This window comes from Psammomys obesus, unplaced genomic scaffold, assembly GCF_907164565.1.
Source record: "Psammomys obesus unplaced genomic scaffold, mPsaObe1.curated_primary_1811, whole genome shotgun sequence".
NCBI classification, from domain to species: Eukaryota; Metazoa; Chordata; class Mammalia; order Rodentia; family Muridae; genus Psammomys; species Psammomys obesus.
In genome coordinates, this window is record NW_026592510.1 from 810,605 (window position 1) to 825,257 (window position 14,653).

Consider the following 14,653-nt stretch of genomic DNA (forward strand, 5'->3'; position numbering starts at 1 on the left):
AGTTTTTAAAACAATAAATTTATTTAAAAAAGATATAAACATAATATGCAGTAACTTTGGGATATGGTGAAAAGACCAAATCTATTAATCGTGGGCACAGAGGAGAATAACACAATGCAAAAGGCATAGAAAATATTTTCAATTATAAACAGCAGAAAATTACCTGGACCTAAAGAAAGAGAGGTCCAGCTAAGTACAAGAGGTATATAAAAATCCAGATGAGCAAGACCAGAAAAAAAAAAAAAAAAAAACTCTCTACATCATATCACAGTTAAAACACTAAATATATAGCACAAAGAAAGTAGTGGCAAGAGAAGAAAAGGTCACATATAAAGGCAAGCTCATAAGAATAACAGCAGATCTCTCAAAAGAAATTTTCAAAGTTCTGAAAAAACCCACAGCTGCCAACCAAGGCTTCTATACCCTGCAAAATTATCTATTGTAAATGATGTAATCATAAAGGCATTAATGACAAAAGCAGGTTAAAGGAGTTTATGACTGCTAAACCAGCTCTGCCAAGGATATTGGGCAGAATTTTTCAGACTGAAAAGAATGATAAACAAACTCAGGGATGGTAAGAAAAAAAAATTAAAGGGAGTGTAACTGTGGTTAAGCAAATGAGGATTAGGAAAACACAAGATACTACAAAATCAACAAAATGACATAAATTATTACACACTTTTAAATAATAACTCCTCAATATCTTAGTTTCCAAATCATAAGATACAGACTAGCATATTGAGTCAAATAATAGAATCCATCTAGTTTCTGCCTCCAAGAAACACATTTTGCCTTCAAACTTAGATTCTGTGTTAGGAAAAAGGGATGAAAAAGGTATTCCCAGCAAAAGAAACCAGAGAATGGGAATAAATATCTAGACATTTGACAAAATAGACTTCAAACCAATTTAACTCGGAGGTCAAAAAGGTCACCTCATATCGATTAATGGAACAATCCCTCAAAAGGACATTTCATCTCTGTAAATTAATCATATAAAGAAAAATTAGACAAGAAATAGTTTAGATAATAGATATTGAAAATCAAATTTTCTTTTAAAAAGGACATTACAATTCTACATGTATACCCAAGCATAGACGTAGACAATTTTAAAAGACAGTATGTAAAATCACAGATTAACACAGTAATAGTAAGTGATTTCAATATCCCAGTCTCACCAACAAATAGATCATCCTGACAAAAAAATATAGAGACCATGGAGTTCTATGACATCCTATAAAATGTCTTAATGGACTTAAGAGAGATCTATAGAGCATCCTATCCAAACACTGTAGAGTGTACATTCTTCTCAGCAGCCCATAGGACTTTATTTAAAATAAGATCCCAGATTAGGACACAAAACAAGTAGATTACTTTCCTGTTACTGTGTGAAAATATCATCACCAAAGTCAGCTTAAGAAAGAAAAGCTTTATTTTTAGCTCATAGTTCCGGCGGGACAGTGTCCATGATGGCAGGGAATGGCTTGGTGGCGGGAGCAGGAAGCTAGTAAATCACATTTCCAACTCACAGAGAAAGCAAGAAGAGAGAAAGGCAAGTGCCAAGACTATAAAACGCAAAGCCCCACCCCCAGAACCAGTGACATACTTCCTCCAATAAGGCTCACCTCTTAAAGGTTCCATAACCTCCAGAAACAGCACTAGCAACACAAGCCCATGAAAGATGTTTCATCCACACCACCACAGTAAGTCTCAACAAATACATTAAAACGAAAATAGCTTCTTGTATTACAGCTGACCACAAGGACTAAAGCTAGAAATCAGCAAGAGAAAGCGCAGAAAATTTACAAATTTATGGAGATCACAACTGAATAATGAATGGCTCACTAAAGAAATCAATAAGAAAATTATAAAATTCCTAGAATTGAAAGAAAATGAAGACATAACATACCAAACATATGGGATATAATGAAACCAGTTCTAAGAGGGAAGTCACAGCTTATGAATGCCGACATTTTAAAAACCAGATGGCTGGTGGCGATGGCACGTGTCTTTATTCCAGAACTCAGGAGGCAGAGGGAAGTAGATCTCTGAGTTCAAGGTCAGCCTGGTCTACAGAGTGAGTTCCAGGACATCAAGGGCTACACAGATAAGCATTGTCCCAGAAAACCATAAACAAACAGACAGACAGACAGAAATTTAAACTAATAACTTAAGGATGTGCCTTAGGGCCTTAAAAACAAAACCAAGAACAAGTCAAGTCCGAAAATAGTACACAAAATAAAAGAATTAAGCTCATTGAAGAAATTATTTAGAAAATTTAAAAATACAAATAATCAATGAATAAGAGTTGGTTCTTTCAAAACATAAACAAGAATGACAAACTTTTAGCCAAACTAACCAGAATTGGTCGAGGTGGGGGTTGGGGAAGGCATGTTAATAAAACTAGAAAAGAAAAGAGGGGAAACCACAACAGATACTGAGGAAATTCAGAAGGACACATCTGAACAACTTAGATTTCACTAATCTGAAAAAAGATAAGAGAAAATTTAAAGAAACAGGTGACTTTCTAGATGGGTATGACCTACCTATCAAAGTTAAGCCAAGAGAGACCAGTAATTTTAACAGGTCTATAGCAAGCAATAATATTCAAACAGTAATTTTAAAAAAATATCCTAACCAAAAATAAAGAGAGAAAAGACAGAAAGAAAAAAAAAGTGCATGCCCAAGTGTATTCCCTGCAGACCTCTACTATACCTCTGTAAAGAACTAACACCAATCCTTTAAAATCATCCCATAAAGCAGAAAAGGAAGGGATGCTTCCAAACTCATTTAACAAAGCCGATATTACTGTTTTACTGTAATATCCAAATAAGGCATACACACTCATTACAGGTCAGTTTCCCTGATAAATGTAGATGTGAAAATTTCCAATAAAATATTTGCAAACCAAATGCAAGAACACATCTAAAAGATCATTCATCGTGGTCAAGTCAGCTTGAAGTGCAGAGACAGTTCAGTAAAAGTAAATCAATGAATGTAATGCATCCCATACATTACATGGACTCAAGTGCAGAAATCACAAGGTCATTTAAAAGAAGTTGAAAAGGCCTTTGGCCAAATGCAACATCCTTTTACAATCAGAACCCTGGAGAAAGTAGGGATGAAAGGAATATATCTCAACATAATAAAGGACATATAAAACTACAGCCAACGTTGTGTTAAATGGGAAAAATCTAGATGCATTTCCATTAACATCAAGAACAAGACAAGAATGGCCAATGTCTCCACTCCTGTTCAATGTAATGCTTGGTATATTAGCTAGGACAAAAGAATGAAAAGGGGCTGGGGGACACAAGCAGGAAAGGAAAAAGTCAATATACCTGCTTTTGCAGATGACATGATCCTGTACATGAAAGACCCCAAAGATTCCAGTAGGAAACCCTCAGAGGTGGCATCAAAGTGGCAGGCTACAAAGATGCCAGTAGCCTCCTTTACACAATGGATCTTAGAGCTGAGTTACTCTGTGCATACCACACTAATGCAATGGTTTAACAACAGGAAAACTAGTGCTGGCAGCGGGGGATGGTACTGGAACCCTGTACTCTCTGCTCCACTTACTGCAAGCATAAAACTAGCCTAAAGTTAAAGGCTATTCATTAATCAAAGCAAGAGACTTGCTGGTGATAGATACAGGTATGGAACAGAAAAGGCAAATTTCAAGCCTGTGTCACTTTGCTCCTTTATTGTTCACAATAGCCTCTGTGCTGTGCCCTTGTAGCTCTAGTTCTTGCTATCCATCACTACTGGTTATTTGCAGAGCATAGCCATTTGTCAATGGACCACATTTCATTTTGGTATGCCTTCTCTATGTGACCTGAGGGGAGAGGAGGCATATGAAACACGAAAACCTTCTCCTTAGTCATGTCCAGAAGAGCGACAGAGTAGCGTTCGCAGTTCAGGTAGGTTCTGACGGTGTACAGCGCTTTGTGAAACTGCCGCTCAACATCAGTGAGTTCTTCGAATACTTTGTTGGCTGACCACAAAAGGATCTGAAAGGGATTAAACAACAACAACAGAACAAAAGGAGAGAGGGGAGGGAGAAAGAGACACAGAGAGAATATTAGTTCAAAGAAAACTTGAAGTGTAGCAAAAAATAAACACATCTCACAAGAAACTGCCATTCTAGTGTGAGCCTCCTGCAAACATCAAAAGTTCTCTAAGTAAAGTGATGGGTAGACCTTTCCCAAGGAATGGGTTTGTGAAAGGGGAGGACACATGATTGCTCCAGCACAAAGAACAAATGCTCTTAATCTTTGCAAAGGCTCCAGTATCAGTGGGCTGTTACTGGACCTCGTGGTTAGTAAGTCACATAATTTCTCCATGCATCCTTAGCTAGTCAGAGTCAACCTAACCTGGGAAGTTGGAATGGGAAGGGACCTTAGATGCATTCGCCTCAAGGCCCAACCCTGTATTCTATGAATGAGAGACTTGAGGATCTTGGCGTAGGCTATTCCTCTTTACCCCTCTTTTTGATGGAAACAATAAATCACGGATGAGTGATTCCTCTGTTACAGTGACCCAGGACCTGAGAGCTTTAAGTTTGAACTAATGACTACACTTAATAGTCGTGCCAACCATACGAGGTGGGTGCTGTCACCATCACATTATAGATAAGGGGTCCACAAGCATCCAGAACATAGACTGAACAAGCCAGCTGTACATCCAGATGGAGGGCTGAGGGCTGGGGAGGGCCGGCAGCGAGAGGACCCCTGGGACTAAGGTTTGAGGATCTGCTTCATGTGGCTTAAGCCCCCGCTAGGGAGAAGAGGGGCCTGGCTTCCTGCTGCTTCTGCCAGAGCAGATGGGGATGGAGTGACTACTGTGGCCGTCCCATTACCTGGCTTCTCCGGGACTCCACGCTGTACAGGTAGCCAGTGTGCTGCAGCCTTAGAGCGACAGCAACAAAGCTGAGGTACTTGGAAAAGACCTACAGGCCACAGAGAGGAACAAGTTATGTTTGGGATCCTTTCCTCTGGTTGTGCAAGTCACTTCCTGTGTGTCTCGTGGAACACTGTTAATATTACCTCCTCATCCTGTTTGGAGAACTCAGGAGCATTGATTTTGTTCACCGCCATGACCACGGCAAGAACCTCCTTGCCCATCACAACCGGGATGGCCAGCAGGTTCCTGGTGACATATCCAGTTTGCTTGTCCATAAAGTCAGAAAAATGGCTATTCTGAAAAAAAAAATGTCCACGTGTTTGCCAAAATAGAACACAGTCATAGAGTAGTAAGTCTAAGATGCTCCCCAATTAAAATCCTACCAACAGATGGCAGGGGCTCCAGTTCACACCCTGACCCTTAGTTCACTTCTCCTTAGTCATATCCAGAAGACCAATGGAGTGGTCTTCTACCAACTAATGTGGAACTAAGGGGTTCCACATTCACACCCTGACCCCACCCCACCCCATGTCATTCTATGGTCAGCATGTGATGAAACTGTCCATTTTGGAATGCTCACTTCCCACCCAAGAAGAAGCTTATCTGGATCAGGCAGAGGTTGGACCAGGAGGAAAGAGGTGGAAAATAAGGTGCTAAGAAGATGAAAAGGGGGACACATGGTTATAGTAGTGTGTGCAGGGAGGAAGAGGGCACTGGAGACAGGGGGCAGCACTCTAGCTACAAATGCAAAATGTACAGGTGAAACCATCAGCCCCTCCAGCAGAACATAAGAAAGAAGAACTCAATAATCCCTCAAGAGCAGCGGTTTGCAACCTGTGGGTTGCAACACCCTTGACAAACCTCTGTCTCCAGAGAATATCTACATTATGATTCATAACAGTTGCAAACATTCAGTTATGAAGCAGCAACAGAAATAATTTTATGGTTGGAGGTCACCACAGCACTAGGGACTGTATTAAAGGGTCCCAGCATTAGGAAGGCTGAGAACCGCTATTCAGGAGCCTTCTAACCCCTCCCACACAAAGCATTTAGTGGTAGCTGCTGGATGACCTCCTTCCAGACCTTTCTCTGAGCTTAGGCAAAGATGCCTCTACTTCTTATAAGTTTATTTTCCTCACTTTATGCGAGACTTTTATCACTTAACATCGTGTTAGGGACTTCCCCTCGGAGTGAGGCATGGGGCTGCGGACTCCACTCTCAGACTCTCCATGATGGGATGCCCTGTGGGCTGAGCAACTGTCCTCTGTTGAGGGGTCTGTACACAGCTCCCTTCTCTGCCAACAATGCAGCATCATGCATCCTGCTTTTGTTTCCATGAGATTTCCAGAGTGCAGACCCGCTTGGCTGGCTGAACAAGTTACGTGAAATTTTTATTTATGCAGACTTACTTGTTTGCGAAATGTAAAAATTATTTTTTTAAAGATAACTGGTTTTTCCCTTTTATTGATAATATTTTTTTTTCTCACATAATGTTTTCTGAGTATGGCTTCCCCTCCGTCTACTCCTCCAAGTTCCTCCTCACCTCCCCTTCAGTCCAGTTCCACCTCCTTCCTGTCTCTCATTAGAAAACAAGGGTTAGTAACACAGCATAACATAATAAAATTTTAAAAACCTAAGACATTGGAATAGAACAAAACAAACAAACAAACAGAAAGCACAAGAAACTGAGACCCACTCGTTCACACACTCAGGAACCCCATAAAAACATTAAACTGGAAGCCAAAAACGTATACACGAAGGACCTGTAGGGTAAAAAGAGATCAGAAACAAAACATATGAAATAAAATAAAGTTTAAAAAAATATATTTTAAATAAGGAGAAATATCCTGATGGAACATTATAAGACAAGGACCCTCTTAAAGATGACACTGAGTTCTGTTGGCTGTCTACTGCTGGGCATGCAGCCTTTTCTTTAAAGTAGTTTATTTTCCCCAGTGAGACTCCTTTGGAGAGAAATAAATCTTCAATGGCAAGTGGCTATCAGTCAGAGACAGCTTCTGAGTAAGGGAGGGGCCTTGTGTCCATTTCTCCTTTCAGCTGCAGGACCCCATCTGACACAGACCAGTGCAGGCCTTGTGCCTGCTGCTTCAGTCTGTGGGTTCATCTTGTTGATTTAGAGGGCCTTGTTTTCTTCACATCCTCCATCCCCTCCAACTCTTGCACTTTTCCCACCTCCTCCTCTGCAGGCACCCTTGAGCCCTGAGAGGAGGGATTTGATAGAGACATCCATCTTACGGCTGAATGTTCCCGAGTTTCTCACTCTCTGCATAATGTCTGGCTGTGGGTCTCTGTATTTGTTCCTATCTGCTACAGGAGGAAGCTTCGCTGATGATGGCTGAGCAAGGCATTGATCCATGACCATAGAAGAATGTCATTAGGAGCAATTTTATTCCTAGGATTTTGTTTTGTTTTTAGAACATTGGTGTTTGGTTTTATCTTAGGTCTCTGGGACATCTGCTCTCAGGTTCTTGGTTGCCCAAGCAATGTTGAGTGTGAGAGGGCTGTAAGTCGAATCAGATAGTAGTAGGATATGCCTACAAGCTTTGTACTATCAATGCCCTGGAACATTTTGCAGGCAGAACACTATTGCAGCTCAAAGGCTTTGTGGCCTGGCTGGTGTTACATTTCTCCTTTGGTAGCATGCAGAGTAGCTTCCTATACCAAAGACACTAGAGCATAGGGGTGAAGGTTCTATGAAGGGACCAGCTTCACTTGTTCATGTTCAGTGAGTTGTGTGGGTGTTGGTTTCATCAATGGAGCCTTGAAGTCAGTTTGTGGAGGACAACCTCCTCCACTTGGCAACAGCCTGAATTCTTTGGGGATTCTCATGGGATCCCTTTAGCCAAGAACCCAATCCCAGTACTAGAAGCTTCATTTGGTGACAATAGATGGCTATTTGGCTCTGTCTCCATCATTATTTGCCTATTTTGTTTAGATTGCCTTCATGTATGTATATATTTTAAGATGCTTCTATTGTATCAGGTTTTCCTTCTACCCTTCCAATGGCCCTTAATTTTAGCTGTCTTTTCCCACATTCCCTCCTTTACCCCCTTCCCTCCTTCTCTCTACTTGATCCTTTTGTTTCCCTCCATCCACCTATAACTATTTTTCTTATTTTCCTTTCCTAAGGATATCTATCTGTCTGCCCCTAGACCCTTACTCTGTCCCTAACCTCTATGATTCTATGGATCGTAGCTTGGTTATCATTGCATTAACAGCTAACATCTACATATAAGTGAATACATACCACATTTGTCTTTCTGGTCTGGGGTACTTCCCTCTGAATGATTTTTTTTTTCTAGTTCCATCCATTTACCTTGGAATTTCATGGTTTCACTTTTTTTTTTTTTTTTAATGTCTGAGTAATACACCATTGTGTAAACGGTCTACGTTTTCTTTATCCATTTATCTGCTGAGGGACATGTAGGTTGTTTCCATTTTCTGGTTCTTATGAATAGAGCAGTAATGAACATGGTTGAGCAGGTGTATTTGTGATAGGATGAAGTGTCTTTTGGGCATATGCCCAAGAGTGGTATAGCTGGCTCTTGAGGTAGATCTATTCCCATCTTCCTGAGGAACTACCACACTGATTTCCATAGTGGCTGTACAAGCTTGCACTCATACCAGCGATGGAGGACAGCTTGCCTTACTCCACATCCTTACCAGCATGAGCTGTTACTTGTTTTCTTGAGCTTAGCCATTCTGGCTAGTGTAAGATGAAATCTTAAAGTAGTTTTGGTTTGCGTTTCCCTGATAACTAAGGATGTTGAACATTTCTTTAAACGTTTCTTAGCCATTTGAGTTTTGCTTTTGAGAAGTTTCTGTTTAACCCATTTTTAAATTGTGTTATTTGTTTCCTTGATATATATTTTTTGTTTGTTTGTTTGTTTGTTTTGAGTTCTTTATATATTCTGGATACTAGCTCTGTATCGGATGTATAGTTGGTAAAATATTTTTTTCCATTCTATGGCCTGCCCTGTTGTCTGAAATTGTTCTATAATTCTCTTTCTTTGTTGGGTTTTTAAGTAGTTGGATGGCAGGGTAGCTCTGGTCAGAAAACTAATTTGGCAATGTTTCTTCTGTTTCTATTTTGTGGAATAATCTAAGGAGTGTTGGCATTAACTCTTCTATAAAAGTCTGGTAGAATTCTTCACTAAAACCATCTCTGGCCCTTCGTTTTTTTGGTTGGGAGACTTTTAATGACTGATTCTATTTCACTAGGGGTTGTAGGTCTGTTTAAATTACTCATCTGACCTTTATTTAACTTTTGTAGCTAGTATATATTGAGAAAATTATCCATTTCTTTTAGATTTTCCAATTTGGTAGAGTGTAGGTTTCTAAAGTATATCTTTATGAACCTCTGGATTTCCCTGGTATTTGTTGTTATGTCCCCTTTTCATTTCTAATTTTGTTAAACTGGATCTTCTCTCTCTGCCTTTTAGTTAATTTGAGTAAGGTTTGTTGATCTTACTGTGTTTCTCAAAGAACCAACGCTTTGTTTCAGTATTCTTTCTATTTGTTTCTATTTTATTGATTTCAATAAATAGTTTTATTATTTCTTGCCATCTACTCCTTTGGGTATGATTTATTTTTTGTTCTAGAGCAGCAGTTCTTCATCTGTTGGGTTTTAACCCCCTTAGGGGTTACATATCAGATATCCTGCATATTAGATATTTACATTAGAATTCATAACAGTAGCAAAATTATACTTATAAAGTAGCAAAAAATAATGTTATGGTTGGGGGTCACGTCAACATGAGGAACTGTATTAGAGGGTTGCTGCACTAGGAAGACTGAGAACCATTGTTCTAGAATCTAGAGCGTTCAGGTGTGCTGGGAAGTTATTGGTATCAGCTCTCTCTAATTTTTTAATGTAGGCACTTAGGGCTATGAACTTGCCTGGAAGACTCACCTTGTGTCCCATAAGTTTGGGTATGTTGTGGATTGTTTTTATTTTTTATTTTGCTTGTTTGTTTGTTTGAGACAGGGTTTCTCTGTGTATGCCTAGTCGTCTAGGAATTTGTGCTGTAGACTAGGCTGGCCTTGGACTCAGAGATCCACCTGCCTCTGCCTCCAAGTGCTGGGATTAAAGGTGTGCACCACCACCACCCTGCTCCATGTTTTCTAATCTAAAGCAGAAAGAGAGCTATTGTGTAGAGCCCAGAGTCCACAGTGTAAACAGGGAGAGGTGGACAGTAAGTTCCTGCACACAGTAGACACTGGATAATATAGCAAAGAGAAGCATGCTCACCCCCCTTTTTTGCCTAGAGGAAAAGCAGTTTCCTTTCCACAGTGTTCATTTTGCTTTTAGTTCTCACTTTTCTCACCAGCTCTAGTCACAGAAGAAGGCAGGTGCTCAGCAAGGTGGAGGTATCAGGGCCCAGGATGCCCTTCATGCAGGGGCCAGTGATCTGCCCGGTGCCACAGTTCTTCATTGGCCCCTTTATTTATTGCCTCTGCTTCCTGTAGCCTCCTTACCCTGTGGCCAGGATGTCTCCAGACTCCTTTAAATTCTTTCTCTTGGCTCACTCCTTGAAAGGTGTTTTTTTCAGTGCTGTTATTCATTACTGGTTTTGTCAGCTTCATTTTACACAGCTGTCATTGGCATAAACTGAAAAACTGAAATCCCAGTAACATGGCCCAGCAATTGGAAGTAGATAGTGTGTCTTTCCAGACACATTTCGTCCTAGACATCACTTTAATCTAGGTTCTAAAAACAAGCAAATGCTCTTAAGTCCTCTTGGGTCATTTGAGAAGGTGACTTTTAAATTTTAAAATTAGATGTTAGCTTATTATATCATCTAAAAGTCCAGGTTAAACTGTCCCTCAATGTGGAGGAAGGCTTTCTAGATTTTTTTTTAAAATATATTTTGTCTTATGGACTCCCAAATTCCCCCCCAATGGTGGTTCCCCCCACCACGCCCCCGACAATGGAGCTCCTAAAAGCAACTGGAGGACAGTGGAGCAGCAAGACACCATCTCTGCTAACTCAGCGTGTCTAAAGGTTAAGACTCTACCAGCTCTTGAGATCAGGAGGCAGGAGGGGAGAGAGGAAGGGGAAGAGAAGAAGGAAGGGGACCTATAAACATCTAGTTAATTATTGGAAACTTCAGCCTCGAGGAGCTTTTTTTCCCAGTCAGTCTGACTGAACAGCAAGCACCTAAGCAGTTAATAACCAGCTTCCCCAATAGAAGAAGAAACAGCACAGAGTTTTTTGGGTTTTTTTCCCCCTCAGCTTCCTGTTATTAAAAGTTTTTCTCCTTTTAACCTGATTCCAACCAACAGTAATTGTTGACCTTTATATTTGACCAAACTCTAGTTCAGTTCACATAAACTTGCTCATATGATTGCTGTGGTTAACTGAGGAGCTACTTCCAGTCAATCCTGTTTGTTTGTTTGTTTGTTTGTTTGTTTGTGTTGTCTTCATTCCCAGGAGTAGAGACTCAGTCCATTACAATGACTAGACCTCAGACATGGGCCTCCACCCAGGCCTAGCAGAGCACTGCCATGGTGTCCCTGTTACCACCTTCATGGGTTCCAGGGTCAGGAGCCACCAACCCTGCACTTTTGTCTCCGTGTCACCTACATACTCACCTGTGTCTACACTGCTACCCAGATGAGAGGTGTGTGTGGTCAGTGATATGTTGTGGGCAAAGGCCTTGGGGACTTTGGGGGCTGTTTCAGACCTGACTTGCTGCCTTTCTCACCATGAACAGATTCTTTCTGCAAAGGGGGAAATGTCAGGCATAGTGCCTGAAAAGAGTCTTTGTCAAAATCAGATAAGGCTAAGAAGTGAAAATTCTTTACTAGCTGGCAAACGTAGTGGAAAGGTAAAGAGTGATTACAACACTTCGCTTAAAACTTCCAACCTTTTTGTGCTGTAGATTTTACTGCAGTGGCCAAAGCATGGTGAAGAGTGGAGGGCACTGGCCAGAGTGGGAAGGTCCTGATTCTGTCCCAGCTCTTCTCATTCGCTGACCTCCGCCATGCATTCTAAGGCAAACGCTGGTCTGGGACCACAAACTCCAACTGACATAGAAGAAGGCTGGGCTAAAGATTCACCCGGCCTTCCCATCTCAGGTACTCCACACTCGACTAGACTTACTCTCCATCTTCCTGCATCTGCTCACCCAGTAGACCTGTGGGTTTCAGCACTGGTTGCATATTCATGCCACCTGGGGAGCCCATGTCCCAAACAGAGTCTGCTATGGTTGGTCTGTTGGGAGTCACAGGCATTAGTATTATTAACTAGATTTAATGTATTGCACCACTCTAATGGAGGAAGTACTTATAATCTGTAGACCTAGAGAGCAAATGAGCCTCTGTCTCCCACTGAACTCAGCATGGCTGTCTTCCACATCCCACTCTGAACCTCAGGAGGGCTGAGGGAAGGGAGGAGACGCTGTGCCCTTAAGCTCACCATCCTCAGGAAAAGCTCCAGGGACAAGATGGCCCAGGGGGCACATCATCCTTGAAGCACACTTGCTGTTAACTCCTCCTGACCAGAAATCATTTTACCCAATTTTCCTTAATGGAGAAAGAAAGAAAGAAAGAAAGAAAGAAAGAAAGAAAGAAAGAAAGAAAGAAAGAAAGAAAGGAAGAAAGAAAGGAAGAAAGGAAGAAAGAAAGAAAGAGTCCTAGAAAGAACATGTGCATGTGAGATTCTGAAGTTTGGTGTCTTTGTAATTGTGGAGATGTGAAGAAGCATGTTCTCATTAGAAAATTCCAGGTGTTGGGACACAGCCTGTCAGCTGGGATCAAGAGAAGCCATCTTCAGAACACATATCAACCCTTGGACCTGAGGAGCGCCCTATGGGTGTTTGCGGAGTGGTGCTAATGTTTGACACGCTGATCCTCCCTATCTGTGCAAGCCTTCCGTAATCAGCTTCGGGGATATTTGGAGATTATCTCTGACCTCTCAGCTGCCCTTAGTCACGAGCCAGTTTATGGACGCTGCACAGAAAGCACTTTAGGGGCCGCTCTCTGACTCATCTCCTCTCCATCCCAAAAGCGCTGTCCCTGTCTAGTCAATAGTAACTCTCAGTAATGGGGTGTGGGTGTACGAGAGCATGGAGGCTTTCTCAGGGAAAGAAAGAAAGAATGAAAGAAACAGGCTGGTGCTCTCAATGGTGCTTCCCAGGGAGAAATCATGAACGGTTAGCATTTCATAATGCTTTTTAAAAAATGACCACGTGAGGCAGTGGTCAGAAGACAGCTGATTTTTTTGTTTTCACAAGGAGCATAGATAGCAAAGCCCTGGTTTATTACAGTGTAGTCTTGTTCTTTAGCAGGGTGCAAATGTCTCCTTATAGATGGAAATTTGTGATTGATGATCCCAGTTGTGGAGGAGGGGCCAGTTGCACTGAAACACTTAAATCCTCTTTTGTGACGATTCAGATCAAATATTTTAACATTTGAATAGTAAAATGCTCTCCCTATCCCCCCCCCACACACACACAGTGGACCTATGAATGAAAAAAAATGGCTTGTGTGCCAGTTCATTCCAGAGAAACCCCCAAGGGTATTGAGTGAGAGGACTGGGAAAGGTTTCCTGCGCTAGTCTTTGGTGTGCTGGCTGATCTACTAGTAGGCGTGCCAGAATAGCAGTCCTCAAAGCAATGGAGGAAGTGAACTGGAGATGAGGAGCACGATAGGCCTAGCCAGGAACACCTAATTAAAAAAAAAAAAAAAGTCAAGACTCACTAACACTAAAAAGTTGTATTCAACTGCTCCTCTGAAACTCCGGCATCACTGGGCACTTTGTACTCTGATTTGTTAACTCTATTCCCCTCAGTTCCTCTGCCCCACTTCAGGAAGGGCCACCTACCTTTTTCACATCCGGGACATTAAGGGCTTTCTTCACCTGAGCCACCCAGCCAACTATCCCAGTGTCCAATGGAAACACAGCTTCTCTGTCAGGGGCCACGAGGTTATCCTCAAATTTAGAAGTTGGGGTGACGTCCAGCAGCCTGGAGGCCACCTCGGGTATGCCGTTTCTTGCTCGGCATACGAACATACTGCAGCAATCAGCCTGCAGAAGCTGAGCCAGCGTCTGTAGGACCCTGTGAGCCACCTGCTCAGCGCTGTCTGCCTCGTCCTGCATAGACCGCAGTAGCTCCAGGCACAAAGCTGACTCCTTCACCTGCGTCATCTCAGGGAGAGGCATACTGGCCTGGAGCCCTGGATGGCCGCTTTTGAAGATCACCCCCGGCATCTCCGCCCGCAGTTTCTTGTCAAAGTACTCCTTGGCAAACTGAGGGTTCTCTTCGAGGTATCGCTCCACAGCATCTTGGCTGATCTCGCCCATGGCGTGGCTTGTGTTGCTGCTGCTGTCCAGAGTGGAGGGCTCTTTAGAGTGATACCCTGAGCAGCATGACGGGAAAGAGATACATCCTGGCCAAAATCACCAAGGAAGCCCCAGGTGGTACTTCATTAAGCCCCCAAAAGGGAAGCAGGAAGGTGGCTGAGTGGTTCTTTTGCCTGGGACGTGACACAAGACCTCGGCTTATGGTAGACAGGAGACAGTGGATTAAGGAGTTCTTTAAGTCACAAAATCCTCAGCATCATTAGCCTGTATGTCCTCAGAAAGTCGTCTGAGAATCTTTGAACAGCCAGGCAAGAGTCAGGTGGCAATGGCTGTCCCAGAAGAGTGATTCAACTGCTGCTGTCCGCAGCCAGGAAGAATCACCCACTTCTCCGTTGGTCACCTCACAGTAGACAGGCTCTTTAAATT

At 42.1% G+C, this 14,653-nt stretch overlaps 1 protein-coding gene across 1 annotated transcript in view; it reads right to left on the reverse strand.

The window, feature by feature from the left end:
* Window positions 1–14,227, reverse strand: part of Pde6c (phosphodiesterase 6C) — a 52,744-nt gene extending 38,517 nt beyond the window's left edge. The window contains exons 1-4 of the mRNA XM_055613984.1: window positions 13,748–14,227; window positions 5,043–5,195; window positions 4,856–4,945; window positions 3,867–4,007 (exon numbers count right to left, since the gene is read on the reverse strand). Coding sequence (XP_055469959.1) covers window positions 3,867–4,007; window positions 4,856–4,945; window positions 5,043–5,195; window positions 13,748–14,227 — 864 coding nt within the window. The remainder of the gene's footprint in view (window positions 1–3,866; window positions 4,008–4,855; window positions 4,946–5,042; window positions 5,196–13,747) is intronic.
* Between the last annotated feature and the right edge of the window lie 426 nt (window positions 14,228–14,653).